This window comes from Phoca vitulina, unplaced genomic scaffold (assembly GCF_004348235.1).
Source record: "Phoca vitulina isolate PV1807 unplaced genomic scaffold, GSC_HSeal_1.0 scaffold77, whole genome shotgun sequence".
Classification (NCBI taxonomy): Eukaryota; Metazoa; Chordata; class Mammalia; order Carnivora; family Phocidae; genus Phoca; species Phoca vitulina.
The window spans coordinates 6,096,007-6,119,847 of record NW_022589780.1 but is presented as its reverse complement, the minus strand read 5'-3'; the positions used below and the strand labels follow the sequence as shown (position 1 = coordinate 6,119,847).

General features: G+C 37.6%; 2 protein-coding genes across 2 annotated transcripts in view; both read left to right on the top strand.

The window, feature by feature from the left end:
• ZC3H12B (zinc finger CCCH-type containing 12B) overlaps positions 1-23,841 on the top strand; it is a 549,765-nt gene that overhangs the window by 193,519 nt on the left and 332,405 nt on the right. The window lies entirely within an intron of this gene.
• Positions 19,466-20,590, top strand: LOC116625371 (ATP synthase subunit d, mitochondrial-like). The gene has a single exon (XM_032393863.1). The coding sequence runs from the start codon at positions 20,017-20,019 to the stop codon at positions 20,494-20,496; it is 480 nt and encodes a 159-aa protein (XP_032249754.1). The 5' UTR covers positions 19,466-20,016; the 3' UTR covers positions 20,497-20,590.

Genomic DNA, 23,841 nt, shown 5'->3' with positions numbered 1-23,841 from the left:
GATATTTATATTTCTTAGATCTTCTTGTTGGATAGCCCCTTTAATAATGATATAGTGTCCTTCTGTGTCTCTAACTACAGACTTTAGCTTAAAATCTAATTTGTCTGATATGAGAATTGTTACCCCAGCTTTCTTTTGAGGTCTGTTGGCATGGAAGATGGATCTCCATCCCTTCACTTTCAGTCTAGCTGTATCTTTAGGTTCAAAATGAGTCTCTTGTAGACAGCATATGGATGTGTCCTGTTTTTTATCCAATCTGGAACCCTGTGCTGTTTTATGGGAGCGTTTAGGCCATTCACATTGAGAGTGATTATTGAAAGATATCAATTAATTGTCATCATGTTGCCTGTGAATTCATTCTTTCTATAGATTGTCTCTGCAAATTTCTGTTGTATATCACTCTTGGGGTGTTTTTCCTTTTATAGAACCTCCTTTAATATTTCTTGCAGGGCCAGCTTAGTGGTCACATATTCTTTCAGTTTCTGCCAGCCTTGGAAGATCTGCATCTCTCCATCCATTCTAAATGACAGCCTTGCTGGATAAAGTATTCTTGGCTTCATGTTCTTCTCATTTAGTACCCTGAATATGTCTTGCCAGGCCTTTCTTGCTTGACAGGTCTCTGGGTAAGTCTGACGTTATTCTGATGTTCCTCCCTCTGTATGTAAGGAATCTCTTCCCCCCTAACAGCCCTTAAAGTGGTTTCCTTGGTTCTAAGATTGGCGAGTTTTACTATTACATGCCAGGGTGTTGGCCTTTTTTCCTTGATCTTAGGAGGGGTCCTCTCTGCCTCTAAGACACAAATGTTTTTTTCATTCCCCAGATTAGGGATTTTTCAGCTACGTTTTCCTCAAATATATCTTCTAGTCCTCTCTCTTTCTCCACCACCTTAGGGATCCCAATAATTTTGACATTTAAATGTTTCATGGTGTCACTTATTTCTCTTATTCTGTTTTCATGGATTTGAGTTGTTTCTCCCTGACCTCCTCTATATCCTTCTTTTCTATCAATTTGTTTTCTTTGTCACTAATTTCTTCTTCTACCTCATTTACTCTAGCTGTTAGAATATCTAGATTAGATTGGATCTCATTGATAGCAGTTTTAGTTCTGCCACTTCAGCTTTCATTTCTGCCCTTAGAGAGTCTATGTTGCCATTAATTGATTTCTCCATTCTAGCTATTGTCTTCACAACTGCTACCCTGAATTCCATTTCTGATATCTTGGTTATATCTGTATCTATTTGTAAATCTGTGGCAGAAATCACAGTCTCTGAGTCTTTCTTATTTTGGGGGTTCATCCTCTTAGACATTCTGGTGAGGGGTGGTTGAGGGAATGTACAGAGTTCAAATTATTGACCACAACCCAAGCAAGATGCACCTGTTTTATAGGGACCTTAGGGTTTTGACCTCTTGTTCTCCCAGCCTGTCTTCTTGGGGAGGGGCCTGCCATACTGTTACTTAGGCAACCCTATTTGGGCAGAGTTGCCCTACCCTCCCCACCCCGTGAAGGGGTGGATGGGCTCAGTGAAAACCGGTTTTAGGGGGCTTTTGTTCTCTGGCAGCTTTCCCTGGCAGCTTTCCACACCTCTTCCAAGAGTCAGAGCAGAAAAGATCCTTTTCAACTCTCTGCCTCAGAACAGATAGATCACAGTCTGTTCTTCAGTGAGTTCTCCAGGCCACACTCTCTCCATTTCTGTCTGTGCTGCTATAAACTGCAGCATCCTGGGTTGTGCGCCCCTCAGCAGGGCTCCCAGTCCTTGCCTCCAGGTCGGGGCTCGGGGGCATGTCTCTGCCCTTTGTGCTTCTAAAACCGCCACCTGCCCCAGGTCACCTGCGTGGCCCTGCTGCTCCTGGTTTCAGTCAGGGGGGCTGCCCTAAAGTACTTTACCGTCTGCTACCAGTCTGCGAGTCTGTGCCCTGTCCCCAGCACGGGAGGCTATCATTCACCCGCGGTGTAGGATCACCACCCCTCCCTCCCCCTTCAATTTATCTTCACATATGTGCCCGCCGAATCATCGCTCCCTGCTTCATACCTCGAAACCAACCACCTGCAATATTCTGTTTGTAGAGATCCGGATGTATCTTCTTACATCTCAGGCTGATTTCATGGGTGTTCAGGGTGGTCTGGTAGATAACCAGCTCAATTCCTGGGACCGGTTGGGATAGGGTCCCCTACTCCTTCACCATCTTTTTCAGGAGGTTTTTGATTACTGCTTCAATTTCCTTGCTGGTTTGTTCAGATTTTCTATTTCTTCCTCTTTCAGTCTTGGTAGTCTACAAGTTTCCAGGAATGCATCCATTTCTTCCAGATTGCCTTATTTGTTGGCATATACTTGCTGGAAATAATTTCTAACCATTTTTTCTATTTCTCTGGTATCAATTGTGATCTCTTCCCTTTCTTTCATGATTTTGTTAATTTTGGTCTTTTATTTTTTCTGTTGGATAAGTCTGGCCAGAGGTATATTGATCTTATTAATTCTTTCAAAGAACCAGCTTCTAGTTTCATTGATCTGTTCCATTGTTTTTCTGGCTTCTATTTCATTAATTTCTGCTCTGATCTTTATTTTTTCTATTCTCCTCCTTGGTTTAGGCTTTATTTGCTGTTCTTTCTCCAAGTTCTTTAGATGTAAGGTTAGCTTGTGCATTTGGGATTTTTCTAATTTTTTGAGAGAGGCTCGGACTGCTATATACTTCCCTCCTAGGACCAACTTTGCACTGTCGCATATGTTTTGAACTGATTTGTTTTCATTCTCATTAGTTTCAATGAGTTATTTAAGTTCTTCTTTAATTTCTTGGTTGACCCATTCATTCTTTAGTAGGATGGTTTTTAACCTCCAGGTATTTGAGTTCCTTCTAAAGATCTTCTTGTGATTGAGTTCCAGTTTCAAAGTATTGTTGTCTGAAAATATTCAAGGAGTAATCTCAATCTTTTGGTATCATAAGTCCTGATTTGTGACCCAGTATGGTATCCATTTTGGAGAAAGTTCCATGTGCACTTGAGAAGAATGTGTATTCTGTTGTTTTTGGATGGAATGTTCTGTATGTCTCTGAAGTCCATCTGGTCCAATATGTCATTCAAAACTCTTGTTTCTTTGTTGATCTTTTACTTAGATGATCTGTCCATTGCTTTGAGTGGTGTGTTGAAGTTTCCTACTATTAATGTATTATTATCAAGATGTTTCTTTACTTTGGTTATTAATTGGTTTATATAATTGGCTGCTCTCTCTTTGGGAGTATTGATATTTACAATTGTTAGATTTCCTTGTTGGATAGACCCTTTAAGTATGATATAGTGTCCCTCTACATCTCTTTTTACAGTCTATGGATTAAAATTTAATTTGGTTGATATGAGGATTGCTACTCCAGATTTTTTAAAAGTCCATTAGCATGGTAAATGGTTCTGCATCCCTTCACTTTCAATATGGAGGTGTCTTCAGGTTCAAAATGAGTCTCTTGTAGACAGCATATGGATGGGTCCTGCTTTTTTATCCAATCTGATACCCTGTGTTATTTTATTGGAGCATTCAGCCTATTTACATTTAGAATAACTACTGAAAGATATGAATTTAGTGCCATTGTATTACCTGTAAAATCTCTATTTCTGTAGATTGTCTCTGTTACTTTCTGGTCTATTTTAATCGTGGGCTCTCTTTGCTTACAGGATCCCCTTTATTATTTCTTGCAGGACTAGTTTAGTGATCACAAATTCTTTTAATTTCTGTTTGTCCTGGAAGCTCTTTATCTCTCCTTCCATTCTGAATAGAGCTTTGCTGGATAAAGTATTCTTGCTTGCATGTTCTTCTCATTTAATATCCTGAATATATCTTTCCAGCCCTTTCTGACCTGCCAGGTTTCTGTGGATAGGTCTGATGTTATTTTCATGTTCCTCCCTCCGTAAGTAAGAAATCTCTTCCCCCAGCTTCTCTCAATAGCTCCCCAGTAGCTTCCTTGGCTCTAAGAATTGCAAGCTTCACTATTATATGTCGGGGTGTTTGTCTATTTTTATTGATTTGGGGGGAAGTCCTCTCTGCTTTTTGGATATGAATGCTTGTTTCTTTCCCCAGATTAGGGAAGTTCTCAACTAATATTTGATCAAATATACCTTCTAGCCTTCTCTCTCTCTCTACCCCATCTTGGATCCTGATGATCCTGATATTGGTTCTTTTTAACATATCATTAAATCCTCTAAGTCTCTCCTGATGTGCTATGAGTTATTTTTCTCTCTTTTCTTCAATTTCCTTCCTTTCCGTCAGCCTGTATTCTAGATCACTTATTCTCTCTTCTGCCTCATTGAACTTAGATATTAGAGCATCCAATTTAGACTGCATCTCATTCATAACATTTTTAAGTTTAACCTGATTTATTTTTTATTTTTCATTTTTTAAAAACTGAATTTACAAACCCTTGTGTTGAGGGCTGACTTTCAATAGATCACAGGGAGCAGCTGCTCTGCTACATATGAAACCCTGACCCAGAAGCAGGTCATCTATGAATGGTTTAGCACCAGGTTCCCCATGAACTTGCACTGTGTGATGGGCGAGGGGGTGACCTCCTTTCCAGCTGCACCCTGTTTCCCAGGAGGAGGGGCTCTCCACACCGGACCCTGGGCCTGATGCAAGGTGGGGCATGCCACGCCATGGGGGGGGCGTGTGTGCAGTGGCCTGACAGCAGGGGTGGTGGAGGACCAGCTATCTGAGGCCAACCGAAGCTCCACAGCACTGCCTATCATTCCACCTGGGTGGGATTCTGACTTAGAGACATTCAGTCATAATCCCACAGATGGTAGCTTCACCCCATTGGCTCCTCGGCCAAGCACATACACCAATTGGCCTGATTAGATCTCATTTCTGCCCTTAGAGATTGTGTATTGTCATGTATGATTTTTTCAAGCCTAGCTATTAGCTTTGTAATTGCTGTCTTGAATTCTATCTTTGACATTTTGCTTATATCCATATCCATATTTCTGTGGCAGAGGACATTGCCTCTGGTTCTTTTCTTTGCTGTGAATTCCTCCTCCTAGTCATTCTGCTGAAGGACTGTTGAGCAAATGTGCAGTGTCCACAATATCAACCATGACCCAAGCAAAATGTACCCTCGGAAAAATCCGAAGTGTCAGAAGCTACCACAGATATGTAAACAAAGCCAAGATGATCCAAACCAATAACAAAAGGCTGGAGGGAGAAAGACTATAATCTCTCAAGGTGGACAAAGCAGGGTGACCTGCCTGTTCCTGATTGATTTTCTGCCTGTGTGTTAGAAGACACTGTATCACAAAATTGCATAGAAATCAGAACTTACATATATATCAACATAAAATTGAACAGAGTGAAAAATGGACATAAATGGACATAAATCTATAAAATATGGATGTGAAAAAATAAAAGTTAAAAAGTGACTTAAAAACATAAGTCGGGAAATAAGAATCTATTTGAAATGGGAACTGGGTAAAAAAAAAAAGAAAGAAACAAAGAAGAAATGTAAAATTTTATCCTGAAGTATAAACGAGTCAGGAGGGAATACCTGGAGCTCAATATATTGTTTTCCCCTGGTGCTTGAGTTTTACAGTCTTGTGGGAATTAAGCTTGTCATTCACTTGTTCTTCCAGTCTGTCTTTTGGGGGAGGGGCCAGATGCTCAGCTTCTCAGGGGTCTTTGCCTAGGCGGAGTTGCCCCATCCCTTGTCAGGGGGATGGACTTAAAGTGAGCTGTTTGTGTGGTTTTTGTTCCCTGGCAGGGTTCCATTCCTCTTTAGAGTGTCAGAGCAAATATGGCCATTCCGGGATCTCTGGCCCAGAGCAACAAGGTCGTGATCCCTTTTCTTCAATAAACCCTCTTGGTCAAACCACCTCCACTTCTATGTGTACCAAACTCCACAGACTCGTGCTATTCAGGCCCAGTGCAACTCTCCCACCAGGACCTGTGGGCGTCTCTGTATTTTGTGCCTTTGCAATCGTGAGCAGCCCTGGGCTGCACCCTCTTCCACCGCTCCCAGGTTATGGCTGGGTGCCACCCATGTGTCCTTTCAGGGGCCACACCGCCCTGAAAGCTGTGGCCTAGTCGTGGGCACAGCCTTTGTGTGCACGCCAAACTGCCAAATCCCACAGTTTGTGCCCACTTGCACTCTCCCAAGAGGAGTTCCAGTGGCCCAGGAACGTTTTTGCACTTTACGTCTTTGCGACCATGAGTGGTTATGGGCTCACATGCAAGCCGGGTTCCACTGTTCCCAGGTCACAGGTGGGTGCTGCCCTAGTGTCCTTCTCAGGGTCGCTGCCACCCTGAGAGCTGTTGCCCAATTATCGTTTCTCCCCTGAGATCTTAAACAGCCTGCACCTTCTAGTCCTTTTCTGGGTGCTCAGGCAAAGAGTGGTCTCCCAGCCAGTCTGACTCATGGTTTATGGTGACCAGAGCTGGGAGTCCCCTCTGGGCTCACTGACCATAACCAGTCTCCCCGCTCCACTGCTTGGGCATTCTATCAGTTCTGGCTCTCCCATTCTTTCCGAGTCTCCTGGGATCCTGAGACCACAATGATCCACCTAGAATTTTGCCTTATCCATCCCCTGTTCCCTTTTCAGAAAGGGATGTCTCTCACTGGAGCAGATTTCTAAGGGTCCCAATTTTGTACTCTGGTGTTATATCACTTTCTGGTGGCCGGTTTTTGGAGGCTCCCTCCCCCCTCCATTTACCTTCTGATATTTTCCCCAAAGATTCAAGATTCCACACCTCCTAGCTTGCAAAAAGTAGTTATTTTTCTGCTTGTAGAGTTCCAGATATATTTTTTTACATCTCAGGTTGAATTCCTGTGTATTCAGAATGGTTTGATAGATATCCAGCTAAATTCCGAGGACCAGATGAAACGAGGTCCCCTACTCAGCTGCCATCTTGCCCCCCCCCCCCAGAATGGGTTTTAAATCAAAGACTGTAACAAGAGACAAAGAAAGACAGTGTATAATAACAAAGGGGACAATCCAACAAGAATATATAACAATTGTAATTATTTATGTACCCGATATGGGAACACCATAATACATAAAACTGTTAATAAAAAACATAAAGGAACTAATCGATAATAATATAATAGTAGGGGACTTTAACACCCCACTTACCTCAATGGACAGAACAACCAATGAAAAAATCAAGGAAACAATGCCTTGATGACATTATGGATCAGGTAGATTTAACAGATATATTCAGAACATTCCATCCTAACACAGCAGAATATACATTCTTTTCAGATGCAGATGGTTCATTCTCCAGAATAGATTGAACATGGGGCCACAGTATAAGTCTCAACAAATTTTAAAAAAAAGTACAACAACAAAAACAACAAAAACGAAAGTCATAATAAGCTTCTTTTCAAACCTCAATACTATGAAACCAGAAGCCAACCAAAGAAAACCTCTGGAAAGACAAAAAATACATTCAGGTTAAATAATATTGTATTAAACAATTCATTAGTCAATCTTGAAATCAAAGAAATAAAAAAATTACTGGAAATAAATCAAAATGAAAACTCAATTGTTCAATACCTTTAGGATGCAGCAAAAGCACTTGTAATTGAGAAGTATATAGCAATACAGGCTTAACTCAATGAGCAAGAAATATCTAAAAAAAACAAAACAAAACAAAACAAAAAAAACCCTAACTTTATACCTAAAAGAACTAGAAAAGGGGACATAAAACAAAACCTCAAACCAAAAGAAGTAAGGAAATAATAAAGATCAGAGCAGAAATAAATGATATATAAACTTAAAAAAAAATCAACAAAACCATGGAATGGTTGATTGAAAAGATAAACAAAATTCATAACCCTTTAGTCACACTCATCCAAAACAAAGAGAAAGGATACATATAAAACTACACATGAAGGAGCAGAGATAACCAACACCACTGAAATACAAACAATTGTAAGAGAATATTATGAAAATCTATATGTCAAGAAATTGGACAACCTAGAAGAAATTGATAAATTCTGGGGGCACCTGGGTGACTCAGTTGGTTAAACGCCTGCCTTCAGCTCAGCTCATGATCCCAGAGTCCTGGGATAGAGCCCTGCATCAGGCTCCCTGCTCAGCAGGGAGTCTGCTTCTCCTTCTGCTCCTCACCCCACTCATGCTTGCTCTCTCAAATAAGTAAATAAATAAAATCTTTTTTAAAAAAGAAATTGATACAGTTCTATAATCATATATTCTACCAAAACTGAAGCAGGAAGAAGAGAGTATTTAAATAGATTATTAGCAAGGGGATTGTGTCAGTAATTACAAAACTCCCAATGAACAAAGGTCCAGGACTAGAGGACTCCTCAGGTGAATTCTACCAAACATTTTAAGAAGAGTTAATAACTATTCTTCTCAAACTGTTCCAAAAAATATATAAGGAAAGAAAACTGCCAAGGTTTTGCTATGAGGCCAAGGTGATGCTTTGAGGCCAGCATCACCTTGATATTAAAACCAGATAAAGATACCAGAAACAAAAGACAACTACAGGCCAATATCTCTGATGAATATAGATGCAAAAAACCCTCAACAAATTACTAACAAATTGAATTCATTAAATAAAATGTACAAGTACAAACTCAGTGCATTAAAAAAAATCACCACAATCATGTGGGATTTATTCCCTAGATGCAAGGGTGATACAATTGATTACACAAATGAATCAATGTGATACATCACATTAGTAAGAGAAAAGATAAGAGCCAAATGATCATTTCAATAGATGCAGAAAAAACATGTTCATAAAGGGCAACATCCATTCATGGTAAGAGCTATCAACATTATAAGTTTAGAGGGAACATACCTCAACATAATAAAGGCCATATATGAAGAAACCACAGCAAAGATCATACTTAATGGAGAAAAACTGAGAGCATCCCCCCTAAGGTCAGGAACAGGTCAAGGATGTCCACCCTCACCACTTTTATTTAACACAGTAGTGGAAGTATTAGCCACAGCAGTCAGACAACAAAAAGAAATAAGAAGCATCCAAATTGTAAGAAAGAAGTAAAACTTTCAGTGTTTGCTGATGACAAGATATTCTATATAGAAAAACTTTAATACTCCACCAACAAAATACTAGAACTGTTAAATGAATTCAGTAATTTTGCAGTATACAAAATGACCATATAGAAATCTGTTGCATTTCCATACACCTATAATGAAGCAGCAGAAAGAGAAATTAAAGCATTTCCATTTAGAGTTGCACTAAAAACTAACCAGGACTAAGCCTAACCAAATAGGTATAGGACATGTACTCTGAAAACTATAAAACAATGACGAAAGAAATTGGAGATTGCACAAAGAAACAGAAAGATATTCCATGCTCATGGGTAAGAACAAATATTGTCAAAATGTGTTCACTACCCGAAGCAATTTATAGATTGAATGAAATCCCTATCAAAATACCAACAGCTTTTTTTCACAGAGCAAGAACAAACAATCCTAAAACTTGTATGGAACCACAAATACCTGAATTGCCAAAGTAACTTTGAAAAAGAAAAACAAAGTTGGAGGTATCACAATTCCAGACTTCAAGTTATATGACAAAGCCTTAGTAATCAAAACAGTATGGTACTGGCACAAAAATAGACACATGGATCAACAGAACAGAATAGAAACCAGAGAAATAAACACAATTATATGGTTAGTCTTTGGCAAAGCAGGAAATAATATCCTATGGGAAAAAGACAGTCTCTTCAACAAATGGTGTTAGGAAAACTAGTCAGCTACATGCCAAAGAATGAAACTAGACCACTTTCTTGCACCCCAAACAAAAATAAACTCATAATTGATTAAAGATCTAAATGTGAGACAGGAATACATCAAAATACTAGAGGAGAACACAGGCAGAGATATCTCTGACATTGACTCTAGCAACATTTTTATAGATATGGCTCCTGAAGCAAGGGAAATAAAAGCAAAAAGAAACTATTTGGACTCTATCAAAATAAAATGCTTCTTTACAGTAAAGGAAACAATCAACAAAAATAAAAGGCAACCTACTAAATGGGAGAAGATATTTGCAAATGACACATCTGATAAAGGGTTAGTATCCAAAATATTTAAAGAACTTATATAACTCAATATCATCCAAAAAAATACAATTAAAAATGAGTAGAAGAAATGAACAGATATTTCGTGTAAGGAGACATAGAGATGCCCAACAGACACATGAAAAGATGCTCAATATCACTCATCATCAGGGAATTGCAAATGAAAACTACAATGAGATACCACCTCACAGCTGGAAGAATGGCTAAAAACCAAAACACAAGAAACAACAAGTGTTGATATGCATGTGGAGAAAATGGAACCCTCTTGCACTATTGGTGGGAATGCAAAATGGTGCAGCCACTGTGGAAACCAGCGTGTAGGTTCCTCAAGAAGTTAAGAACTACCCTATAATACAGTAATCATACTAATGGTTATTTACCCTAGAAATACAAAGCACTAATTCAGAGGGATACATCCACACCTATATGTATAGTAAAACATTATTTAAAATAGCCAAATTATGGAAGCAGCCTGTGTGTCCATCAATAGATAAATGGAGAAAGAAGTGATCTATCATCTACCTATCTATCATCTATCTATCTATCTATCCATTCAAAATGAATGAAATCTTGCCATTTACAATGACATGGATCAAGCTAGAGAGTATAATCCTATTTGAAATCAGTCAGTTAGAGTCAGACAAATACCATATGATTTCACTCATATATGGAATGTAAGAAATAAAAGGAATGAGGAAATGCAAAAAAGACAGAGAGAAGCCAAGAAACATACCCTTAACTATTTAGAACAAACTGATGGTTACCTGAGAGGGGTGGGTGAGGGAATGGGTGAAATATTTGATGGAAATTAAGGAAGGCATTTTTTGTGACGAGTACTGGGTGATGTATGGAATTATTGAATCCTTATGTTGTATACCTGAAAAGAATATAGCACTGTATGTTAATTATGCTGGAAATAAAATAAAATAAAATAAAATAAAATAAAATGCATGATAATGTGAATATATGCAGAAGTATTATTTGACAAAATTTAACATTCTTTTATGATAAAAATACTCAACAATTGGGGCACCTGAGTGGCTCAGTTGCATAAGCATCCAACTCTTGGTTTGTGCTCAGGTCATGATCTCAGGGTTTTGCAATCAAGCCCTGCATTGGGCTCCATGCTCAGCAGGGCGTTTGCTTGAGATTCTCTCTCTCCCCCCCGCCCCGCCCCACCTCCCTAAAATAAATAAATAAATCTTAAAAAAAACACTTAAAAAAATCTAGGAATAGAAGAAACTATTTCAAAATTATAAATGCCATAGATGAAAAGCCCATGGCCAACATCATACTCAATAGTGAAGACTAAAAAATTTTCTCTATGATCAGGAAGACTTTCATTCAACATGATATTCAATCTTTTAGCAAGAGCAAGCAGGCAAAAAAATCAAAGAAACAAAAACAAACAAGAAATGTTTACAATAGAAAAAAAGTAAAATGATCTCTGTTCTCAGATGATCTGGTCTTACATATAGAAAACCCTGAAGATTTTACACACACACACAGAGAGAGAGAGAGAGAGAGAGAGAGTTAGAACTAATAAACAAAGTAACATTGCAGGATAAAAAATCAACATACAAATACTGGTTGCATTTATATACAATAACAACAAAGAATCCAAAAACAAATTTAAGAAATAATCTAATTTACAATAGCATCAAAAATAATAAAAGACTACCAAACATTTAAGGAAAAAATTATACCAATTCTCTGCAGTCTGTCTTTCAGAAGATAGAAACAGAAAGAATACTTCCTAACTCATTTTGAGGCCAGCATTACCCTAATAACGAAATAAGACAAAGAAGTTACCAGAACAGAAAATTACAGACCAGTATCTCATGAATATAGATGCAAAAATCGTCAACAATATATTAGCAAATTGAATGTTGGATTGTACATTAAAACAATTTTTCACTATAAGTAAATGGAATTTATCTCTGTAATGCAAGGATGGTTCAACATTTAAAACTCAAGATATTTGCAAATTACATTACAGATAAAGGGTTGGTATCCAAGATCTATTAAGAACTTACCAAACTCAACATCCAAAAAACAAATAATCAAGTCAAAAAATGGGCAGAAGACATGAACAGACATTTCTCCAAAGAAGACATACAAATGGCTGACAGACACATGAAAAAATGTTCAACATCACTAGCCATCAGGGAAATACTAATCAAAACCACAATGAGATACCACCTTACACCAAGTGTTGGCGAGGATGTGGAGAAAGGGGAACCCTATTACACTGTTGATGGGAATGCAAGCTGGTATACCCACTCTGGAAAACAGTATGGAGTTTCCTCAAGACGTTAAAAATAGAGCTACCCTACAACCCAGCAATTGCACTACTAGGCATTTACCCCAAAGATACAGATGTAGTGAAAAGAAGAGGCACCTACACTCTGATGTTCATAGCAGCAATGTCCAGAATAGCCAAATTATGGAAAGAACCAAGATGTCCTTCAACGGATGAATGGATAAAGAAGATGTGGTTCATATATACAATGGAATATTATCCAGTCATCAGAGAGGATGAATATCTACCATCTGCATCGATATGGATGGAACTAGAGAGTATTATGTTAAGTGAAATAAGTCAAGCAGAGAAAGACAATTATCATATGGTCTCAGTCATATGTGGAATATAAGGAATAGTGCAGAGGTCCATGGGGAAGGGAGGGAAAACTGAATGGGAAGAAATCAGAGAGGGAGACAAACTATGAGAGACTCTGGACTCCAGGAACCAAACTGAGGGTTACAGAAGGGAAGTGGGTGGGGGGATGGGGTAACCAGGTGATGGCTATTAAGGAGGGCACATGTGGTGTTGAGCACTGGGTGTTATATGCTATTAATGAATCGTTGAACACTACATCAAAAACTAAAGATGTATTATATGTTGGCTAATTGAACATAATAAAAAAATAATAAAAACAAAAATCAAGTAGTGTAAACTATCACCTCAACAAACTGAAAAAGAAAATCACATGAAAATCCAACACCCATTCATAATAAAAACCTTCCATAAGCTATAATTAGAGGGAAACATTCTCAACTTGATAAGACTATCTACAAAAAACCTACCACTTGCATCATATGTAATGGTGAGAAACTTGAAGCTTTCTCACTAAGATCATGTTCAAGGTAAGGATATCCCCTCTCACCACTCCCTTTCAACATCACATAGGAAGTTACTGTTAATGTAATAAGGCAACAACCAAAAAATAAATGGGATGCTGATTGGGAAGAAAAATTGTTTTTGTTCACAGATGTAATGAACATCTCTATAGAAAAACCAAAAGAATGAACAAAAAAAGCTCTAGGAACTAATAAGCAATTACAAAAGGTTGCAAGATATAAAGTTAATATACATAAGTGAATTGCTTTTTTATATACCAATGATGAACAATTGGGATTTGAAATAAAGATACAATACCATTTACATTAGCACTCCCCAAAAGAAAATACTTTGGTATAAATGTAACAAAATAGGTGCAAGATCTGTGTGAGGAAAACTACAAAACTCTGATTAATGAAATCAAAGAATTAAGTAAAGGGAGAGATATTCCTTGTTCATGGATAGGAAGAATGACTGTGTTCAAGATGTTAGTTCATCCCAAATTGATGTATAGATATAATGGAATCTCAAATAAAATCCTGGCAAGTTATTTTTAAAATAACAACAAACTGATTCTAAAGTTTATACAGAGAGGCAAAAGACCCAGAAGAACCACACAATACTGAATAAAGAACAAAGTTGGAGGACGGATGGTGTGTGACTTCAAGACATACTATAAAGTTACAGTAATCAAAATGGTGTATTGTGAAAGAATAGACAAAGATCAATGAAACAGAATAGAGAACCCAGAAATAGACAACTATAGATATGGTCAATTGATCTTGACAAACAAGTGAAGTCAATACAATTGAGCAAAGATAGGATCTTCAACAAATGGTTCTGGAACAACTGGGCACCCAAATGCCAAACAGAAAAAAAAAGAAAGAAAATGAACCTAGAAACAGACCTTACACCCTTCACAAAAAGTTAACTTCAAATGTATTATCAACCTAAATGTAAGACACAAAGCCATAGAAATTCTGGAAGACAATACAGGATAAAACCTAATTACCTTGCACATGGTGATGACTTTTTAGATGCAACACCAAAGACATGATTCACATGCACACACACACACACACACACACACACACACAATGGATATGCTTGAATTCATTAAAACTAAAACTTTCTACTTTGCAAAATACAGTTTCAAGAGAATTAGAAGCCAAGCCATAGGGAGGGGGAACAAATGGTGGTACTGTAGGAAGATCCTAAACTCACCTCTTCCAACAAATACATCAAATCTGCAGTTACATGTGGATCATTTCCCTCTGAAAAAGATCTGGAAAGTACAGGAACTGTTCACAACAAAGGATAAAAGGACAATATTGAGATGGGTGGGAAAAGCATAGACACAGTCTCGCAAAAAAAAAAAGAAAAAAAAATCCTTGGTGTGATGACAAATAGAAACTCACCAAACAGGTGCTTTTCCCATAAGAGTGAGCAGTTGGTGCCCATCTTAGACACCGTGGCCCCTAGGATCTACTCCAAAGAGTGAGCCCCCAGAACACCTAACTTAGAGAACCAATGAGGCTGACATTCAAGGGTCCCAAAGTGCTACAGGAAACTTAATCTCCCCCTTGTAGGGCTTTCATGTTATCTTGCTCATGCTGAGACCCAGTGGAAAAAAAAACAGCAGTTTGAAACATGTCTATGCTCTGTGTGTAAGAGATTCATTTGCTGATCTTGGGGCATCAGCTGGAGGTTTGGAGAACAGTTGTGATGCTCCCCAGAGATGGAGGAACTGTTGGATGCCATTGTTGCACTCCCCACACAACCTGCAAGCATAGGGAAATGAGCTTGGACACAGCACCCTCCTACTGCATTGCTGCGACAGTGGGGGAGAGTGGTTGAGCCTTTGCTGAGGCCAGAGAGCATGGCCAGTTTGTGTTCTCTCACTCCCTGGCTGAAGCAGGTGAACATGTATGGTCATGGAGTTCTCCCACACTCTAATTAAAGTCTGTGAGTGTGGGAGGTTACAACTCTCCTCTGCCCCTGCTGGGGCTATCAAGCATGAGTGCATACAGCATTCTCTTCTTCTCAGTCTAAAGCCAGTGTATACACATAGACAAGGCACTTTTCTGCATTGCTGAAGCCCACAGGCATATTCCGTCAAGACATTTTCACATTGCCATTTTAAAGCCAGTGAACCTGCCCCACACCCCAACAATTTCTAGCTGCCTTGTTAAAGACAAAAGACATGCACAATTCACACAGAGGACACCTCTCATTCATTCATCAGACCCTGGTGGTCAAGAGTCCTGCAATTTCAGAGCACCACAGACTTGTAACAATCAGAAAAATAATTTTTGGCAGGCCACCCCCACAAGGGTACTGCACAGACAGCAGACTAATACAGAACCCCAGTCTTCCTTTGAAAAATGCCTGCATACTTAGCCTGACACTTCAACCTGAGGGGCAGGCTTTTGATTTCTCTCACATCTAGGCATTACATAGGCAATCCCAGTGAACATAATCAAGGATACACTATCCTTGTGTAACCCCTTGACCTCACTACAGCTCAACAAGACTTCTCAGAAAGAAAACTATACATTTAACTGGAGTCCCAATTTTTTTAAGTGTCACTTAGAGATACCTTCAGATCTGGTTAGGAGGCCAGGAAGTGGTGGTTCCACAGGACTGCATATGTTTGTATTCTTTAGAAGTTGTAGCATTAGGATCCGGCTTCCAAACAGCCTGAAATTAGGTGGTAAACAATATCTCTTTCCTTAGATCACTGACAGGTCTTGACACACTCTCAACAACAGGGGCATATCAACAATGAATTAGGCAGTTTGGACAATCAAAAAGGTCCAAGAGATAACCAAGAGCTAGGGGGAGGTTAAATGATGAGGTTCATCACTTAAACAAGGACATTCTTTTAAGGTAAGAGAAGTAACTATTTCATGTGATACATAGAAAGAAACACAGAGAGTCAAACAAAATGAGGAAATGGAGAGATAAGTTCCAAATGAAAGAACAAGATAAAACCTCAGAAAATATCTTAATGATATGAAGATTAAAATCTACCTGATAAAGAACTCAAAGTAATGGTCATAAAGATTCTCACCAAACTCAGAATGGATAAACACAATGAGCACTTCAACAAAGAGAAAGAAAACTTAAGGAAGTGTCAAAAGTAAGTCACAGAGCTAAAGAATACAATAACTAAATTGAAAAATACATCAGAGGGGTTCAACATCAGACTGGATAAAGCAGAATGGATCAGTGAACTGGAAGGTATGCACTGGAACCCAGCCAGGCTGGGAACCAAAAAGAAAAAACAAATTTAAAAAGTGAAGATAGCTTAAGGGGCTTATGGGACAACACCAAGTAGGATAACATTCACATTGTAAGGTTCCCCAAAGAAGAGAGAGACAAAGGGGCAGACAATCTAGTTGAAGAAATAATTGCAAAAACAAATTGTTACACACAAGAGAAACCTCATAAGGCTATCAGATTCATCAATAGAAACTTTGCAAGCCAGAAGAAAGTGGCATGACATATTCAAAGTGCTAAAAGGAAAAAACTTACAACCAAGAATACTGTACTTGGCAAGGTTATTATTCAGACTCGAAGGAGAGGTAAAGAGTTTTCCACACAAACAAAAGCTAAAGGAGTTCATTACTACTAAATCAGACCTTATAAGAAATATTAAAAGAACTTGGGGTGCCTGGGTGGCTCAATTGGTTACTCATCTGACTCTTGATTTCAGCTCAGGTCATGATTTCAGGGTCATGGTATTAAGCCCCACGTCGGGCCCACATTGGGCTATGCACTGAATGTGGAGCCTAAGATTCTCTGTCTCCTACCCCTCTGCACCCTCCCCCTCTTGCACACATGCTCTCTCTCTCTAAAAATAAAGAATAATAATAATAAATAATAAATATTAAAGGAACTTTTTAAAGTGAAAAAGACATAAGAAACCATAGAAAAGTAAAAATCTCCTGGAAAAGGTAAATATACACTAAATGTACTGGATTCATCAATTTTTAAGCTAGTAAAAAGGTTAAAAGACAAAAGTAGTAAAATTAACTAAAAATACAATAATTAGTTCAGGGACATATGAAATAAAAAGATGTAGAAAGTGATATCAAAAACACAAAATGTGGGGAGGGGGTAATAAGAGTTTTTGAATGTGTTCAAATTTAAGTTATCAACTTGATAGACTGTTATATACATAGGATATATATGTGAACTTCATGGCAACCATAGAGCAAAAATGTATAGTAAATACACAAAACAAAATGTGAACAGAATCTAAACATAACACTAAATAGAAAGTCATCAAACCACAAAGCAAGGGAGAAAAAGAAGAAAGGAAGAGAGAGGAACTATAAAACCAGCTGGAAAACCATTAACAAAGTGGCAATTAGTACATACTTAGCAATAATTACTTTAAATGTAGTGGACTAAATTTTCAAATTAGAAGATATTGTGGCTGAATGGATTTTTTAAAAGATGCATTTATATATTGCCTACAAGAGAATCACTTTGGAAGTAAGGACACACACAGACTGAAAATGAAGAGATGGAAAAAGATATTACATGCAAATGGAAATGAAAAGAAAGCTGGTGTAGATATATTCATATTAGGCAAAATAGAATTTAAAACATTGTAATAAAAGACAAAGCCACAATATATAACAATAAAGTGGTCAATCAAAAATACATAACATTTTATAGATATGTATGCACCCAACATCAGAGCGTCAAGACTTACAAAACAATTATTAACAGACCTAAGGGAAGAAATTGAAAGTAATACAATAATTGAAGGCAATTTTAATACCCCACACACATTAATGGATAGATCACCCAGACTGAAAATTAATAAGGAAACAGTGGCCCTAAATGACACATTACAGCATATGGATGTAATAGATATATACAGAAAATTCCAAGTGCACATAGAACATTATCCAGGACAGATTACATGTTAGGCAAGTCTCAAAATTTTAAGAACATTGAAATCATATCAAGCATGTTTTCCAAACAAAATGGTATGTAACTAGAAATCAAAGATAATTCTTGAAAATTTATAAACATATGGAGATTAAACAACATGCTACTGAATAATTTTGGGTCATAGAGGAAATCAAAGGAGAAATTAAAAAATACAGAAAAATTAAAACAGAAATGTGACATACCAAAATTTATGGAATACAGCAAAAGCTGTTCTAAGAAAGAAGTTCATAGCAACATAGGGCTTTCTCAAAAAACAAGAGATATCTCAATAGACAATTTAAATACACCTAAAGGAAGTAGAAAAAGAACAACAAAGACCAAAAAAACAAACCAAAGTTAGTAGAATGAAGAAAATAATAAAGATCAAAACATGTGGAAATAAATGAAATAGAGACTAAAAAGATAATAGAAAAGATAAACGAAAATAAGAGCTGATTTTTTTAAAAGATAAAGCTGAAAAACTGTAACTGTATTCAACAAAAAAAGAGAGAAAAGACTCAAATAAAATTACAAGTGGCAATGTCACCAAGTCTGCCAGAAAGGTCAGAAGGCTAAATGAATATTATCCCCAATACCTGCCACCCCAATGTTAATCAGTGGTGGAAGAATGGTCTCAGAACTGTTTGTGTCAATTGGCCATTTAAGTTTAATAGTAAAAGACTGGTTAATGATAACAATGCATCGTAAAACCTTCAGAAGGAAAGGAGAATGTTTTGTGGACCATTTGTTTTTTGTGTCTGTGTGACAGTTTTAAGTTATTAGTTTTTAAAATCAGTACTTTTTAATGGAAACAACTTGACCAAAAATCTGTCACAGAATTTTTTTTAAAAGATTTTATTTATTTATTTGAGAGAGAGAGAATGAGAGAGAGAGCACATGAGAGGGGGGAGTGTCAGAGGGAGAAGCAGACTCCCTGCCGAGCAGGGAGCCTGATGTGGGACTCGATCCAGGGACTCCAGGATCATGACCTGAGCCGAAGGCAGTCGCTTAACCAACTGAGCCACCCAGGCGCCCCTGTCACAGAATTTTGAGACTAATTAAAACAAAAGTTTAATGAGAAATAAAAATTACAAGTGAAAGAGAAGTTACAACTGATGCAAGGAAAATACAAAGGACCAGATGAGATGAAAGCAAGCAAATGAGACCACATCAAATTAAAAATCTTCTGCATAGTGAAGGAAACCATCAACAAAATGAGAGGCAGCCCACTGAGATGGAGAAAATAGTTGCAAATTATTTATCCAATAAGTTTTTGATATACAAAATATATAAAGAACTCCTACAACTCAATAACAAAAATTTAATTTAAAAATGGTCAGGGATCTGAATAGACATTTTTTCCAAAGAAGACATACAGATGGCTAACAGGCTAAGGAGAAAATAAAAAGATCATTGGTTGCTGGTGAGGGAAAAGAGATGAATGGGAAAAGCACAGAGAATATTTAGGTCAGTGAAAATACTCTGTATATTATAATGATGGATAATGCCATTATACATTTGTCCAAACCCATAAAATGTATCACACCAAGAGTGAACTGTAATGAAAACTAAGTGATTGTATTGTGTCACAAGTATACTATGTCATAATTATGATGTTTTAATGTATGTTCATTCTTGGTAAAACATGTAGCTTTCTGTTGAGTGATGTTGACTGCATGATTGGGGGCAAGGGCTATATGGGAAATTTCTGTACCTTCCCTTCAATTTTTCTCTGAACTGAAAACTGCTCTACAAAAATTAGTCCTTAAGAAGAAGAATAAGGATTTAGGGAAAAGAAAAACTTAACCAAGGAGGTGAAAGACTTGTATTAAAAACTACAAAACATTGCCATTCCTTGCTGCTGTGGACTCTGGGCCGCTGGGGTTGGTGAAGGATCTCAAGATGGCTGGGCAAAAACTTGCTCTAAAATCCATTGACTGGGTAGCTTTTGGGGAGATCATACCCCGAAACCAGAAAGCCATTGCTAACTCCCTGAAATCCTGGAATGAGATACTTACCTCCAGGTTGGCTACTCTCCCTGAGAAACTATCTGCTATCGACTGGGCTTACTACAAGGTCAATGTGGCGAAGGCTGGTTTGGTAGATGACTTTGAGAAGTTTAATGCCCTGAAGGTTCCGGTGCCAGAGGATAAATATACTGTTCAGGTGGATGCTGAAGAAAAAGATGTGAAAAGTTGTGCTGAGTTTTTGTCTCTCTCAAAGGCCAGGATTGAGGAATATGAAAAAGAGCTGGAGAAAATGAGGAACAGAATTCCATTTGATCAGATGACCATTGAGGACCTGAATGAAGTCTTCCCAGAAACCAAATTAGACAAGAAGAAGTATCCCTATTGGCCTCACAAGCCAATCGGGAATTTATAAACTTGAGTTAGGGAGAAAGCTCTGACCCTCGTATTATAAATGCTGGACATTAAAAATAATGATATGGTTAAAAAAAACTACAAAACATTGATGAAAGAATGAAGACATAAATAAATGGAAATATACCTTATGTTTATAGATTGGAAGACTTAATATTCTTAATATGTCCATACTAAAAGTGGTATAGAGATTCAGTTCAATCTGTGTCAAAATTTCAATGGCATTTTTTTTACAGAAATAGAAAAAAAAATCCTAAAATGTGTATGAAATCATAAAGGACAACAATGTTAAGAAACAGCGAACCTCAAGGCCTCATACACCTGTTTTCAGATACTGGGTTAAAGATAGATATGCAGACCTATGGAACATAATGGAGAGCCCAGAAATACACTCATACATAAAGATTCAACTGATATTCTACAAGGGTGTCAGAATATACAATAGAGAAAGGACTTTGTCTTCAACAACTTATGTTAGAAAAACTGGATAGCTACATGCAAAACAATGAAATTGGACCCTTATCTTACACTATACACAAAGTCAAGTCAAAACAGATTAAAGACTTAAACATAAAACTTGAAACTGTATAACTCTTAGAAGAAAACAGGGAAATGTTTTATGATATTAACCTTAGCTCATGCTACTCTAACCAAATACCATAAAGTGGGTTGCTTAAACAGTGTATATTTATTTTTTAATAGTTCCAGAGGCTGGGAAGTTTAAGATCAAGGGATGAACAGATTTAGTATCTGGCAAAGTCTTGCTTCCTGATTTGTAGACAGCTGCCTTCTAGCTGTATGATCATTTGGCCTTTCCTCCATGCATGTATGTGGAGAAAGAAAGAGCTCTTTCTCTGTGTTCTGTGTGTAGGGATACTAATCCCATCATGAGATTTTCCAATCTTATGACCTAATTGAAAACTAATTACCTCCCAAAGGTCCCATCTCTATGTAACTACCATCACGTTGGGGTTAGGGCTTCCACATATGAATTTGGGGGCCACAATATTCAGCCCATAACATTCTGCTCCTGGCCACCTAAAATTCAAAATTCATGTTCTTCTTATATGCAGAGTATAGTCATTTCATCCCAACAACCCCCAAAGTCTTAATTTGTTCTAGTACCAAATCTAAATTATTTTTTACTTAAATTTTATTAGTTAACATACATTGCGGTATTGGTTTTTGGAGTAGAATTCAGTGATTCATCACTTACATACAATACCCAGTGCTCATCACAAGTGCCCTCTTTAATACCAATCACCCATCTAGCCCATCCCCTACCCATCTCCCTCCATCAACCCTCAGTTTGTTCTCTATTGTTAAGAGTCACTTATGGCTTGTTTCCCTCACTCCTTTTTTCCTTGTCATTGAAATATCATCTAAATCAGGTATTGGTGAGATTGGAGATAACATTCATCCTGAGGAAAAAATTCCCCTCAATCTGTGTACCTGTGAAACCACATAAGTAATGTGCTTCCAAAATACAATGGTGGGAGAGGCATAAGATAGACATTCTTCTTCCAAAAAGGGGGGAAAAAAGAGGAAAGAAAGGGGTCACAAACATGTCTAAAGTTTAGCAAGCCAAATTTCATGAGATCTTCAGGCTCATGTATAATTATTCTCTTTGCTTTGATGTTCTGCTTTCCAGATCCATGAGGGTGTTGTCTAAGCCTTCTGGACACACTAGGTTGGAGACAGTGCCTTTCCCCCACGTTTTTTTTTTTTTTTTTTTTTTTTTTTCTGAGAGCGGTTTGCAGCCCACCAGGTTTTGCTGGGCATCCCACACCCATTGTCTCTGCCAGGTGGTTCTACATTCTGAGGTTTTTGGAAGATCCCACCTGCCCTGTTGAAACCAAGGTAACGGTGCATGCATGCACACACAATACACACTTTGAGACTGAGGAAGGATCCCTGATGATTTCTGAATTGCCACTGGGGTCATTTTTCCCTTATCTTGAATAGCACATTTATAGTCTAATAGGTCTTTGGTCTGGTCTTTTAGGATCTACGAAGTTTGACAACTTTCCTTAATTACATTTCATTATCTCTGTCACCTTTACTTCAAACTGCCAGTATCTTTTCTGGTATAATCCCATCTCTATTCCTTGTTTCTATTGATGTGACTTATTATATCTGGGGTTCACAGCCACACTAATTTATTGAATGGTTAACCAAAATATTGGTGATCTCTTCCAAATACCCTCCTCATTTTTGCAATAGGGGCAGATTTAGAATTTACCACATCTTTACTTCTGGTTATTTTTTGCTGAACATTTTCTTCTTCAATTAACCCCTTATCTCATTTTACCATGGCAGTCAGGAGGAACTTTGCTGTTTTTTTCAACACTTTGCATATAAATCTCTTCAGCTAAATATGCAATTTTATTGCTCATAAGTTTTACCTTCTAGACACACTAGAACATGAACACAATTTAGCCAATTTCCTTGATAATTTATAGCAAGTATTGCTTTTTCTTTATTGTTTCTTATTTTATCCTGAGACATTATCAGAGTAGCCTTAACATCCATATTTCTACTAACATTCTGTTTAAGATTATATATGTTTTCTTTAGGAAGATGTAGGCTTTCTCACCAATTCTACTCTTTTCTCTCTAAACCCTCCCCAGAATTTCCTTCAGCATTCCGAAAATAGCTATCTTGTTTTTTTTAGTATACAATTCAAATTCTTCCAGCTCCTACCCATTACACAATTCCATAGCCAATTCCAGGTTTTTATTTGTGCTATAATAAAATACCATAGACCGGTGGCTTAAACAAATATATTTTTCACAGTTTTGGAGGCTGGGAACTCCAAAACCAAGGTGCTGGCAGACTCAGTTCTTCCTGGCTTACAGATGGCTGCCTTTTTACTGTGTGTTCACATAGCTATTCTCAGTGCCTGTGTGTGGAGAGACAAAGGAGTGGGGTAGGAAAGGGAGAGAGAGAGAGGGAGATCTGATATCTCTGTTTTCCTCTTCTTATAAAGGCACTAATCCCATCATTAGAGTCATACTTTTATCACCTAATCTAAACTTAGTTATATCTCAAAGGAACAACTTTCAAATACCATCACACTGGGGTTTAGAGTACCAACATGTGAATTTTGGGAGGACACAAATCTTGGACCCATAAAAACATTGATCTTGGCAATGATTTTTTTGCATATGACACCAAAAGCACGGGGAACAAAAGCAAAAATATATGTGGGTCAACTTAAAACAAAAAAGCATCTATCTCCACAACATTGAAAACAATCTAAAGAGTGCAAAGGCAACTTATAACATGTGAAAGAATATTTCTAAATCATATATCTGAAAAGGGATTAATATCTAAAATACATATG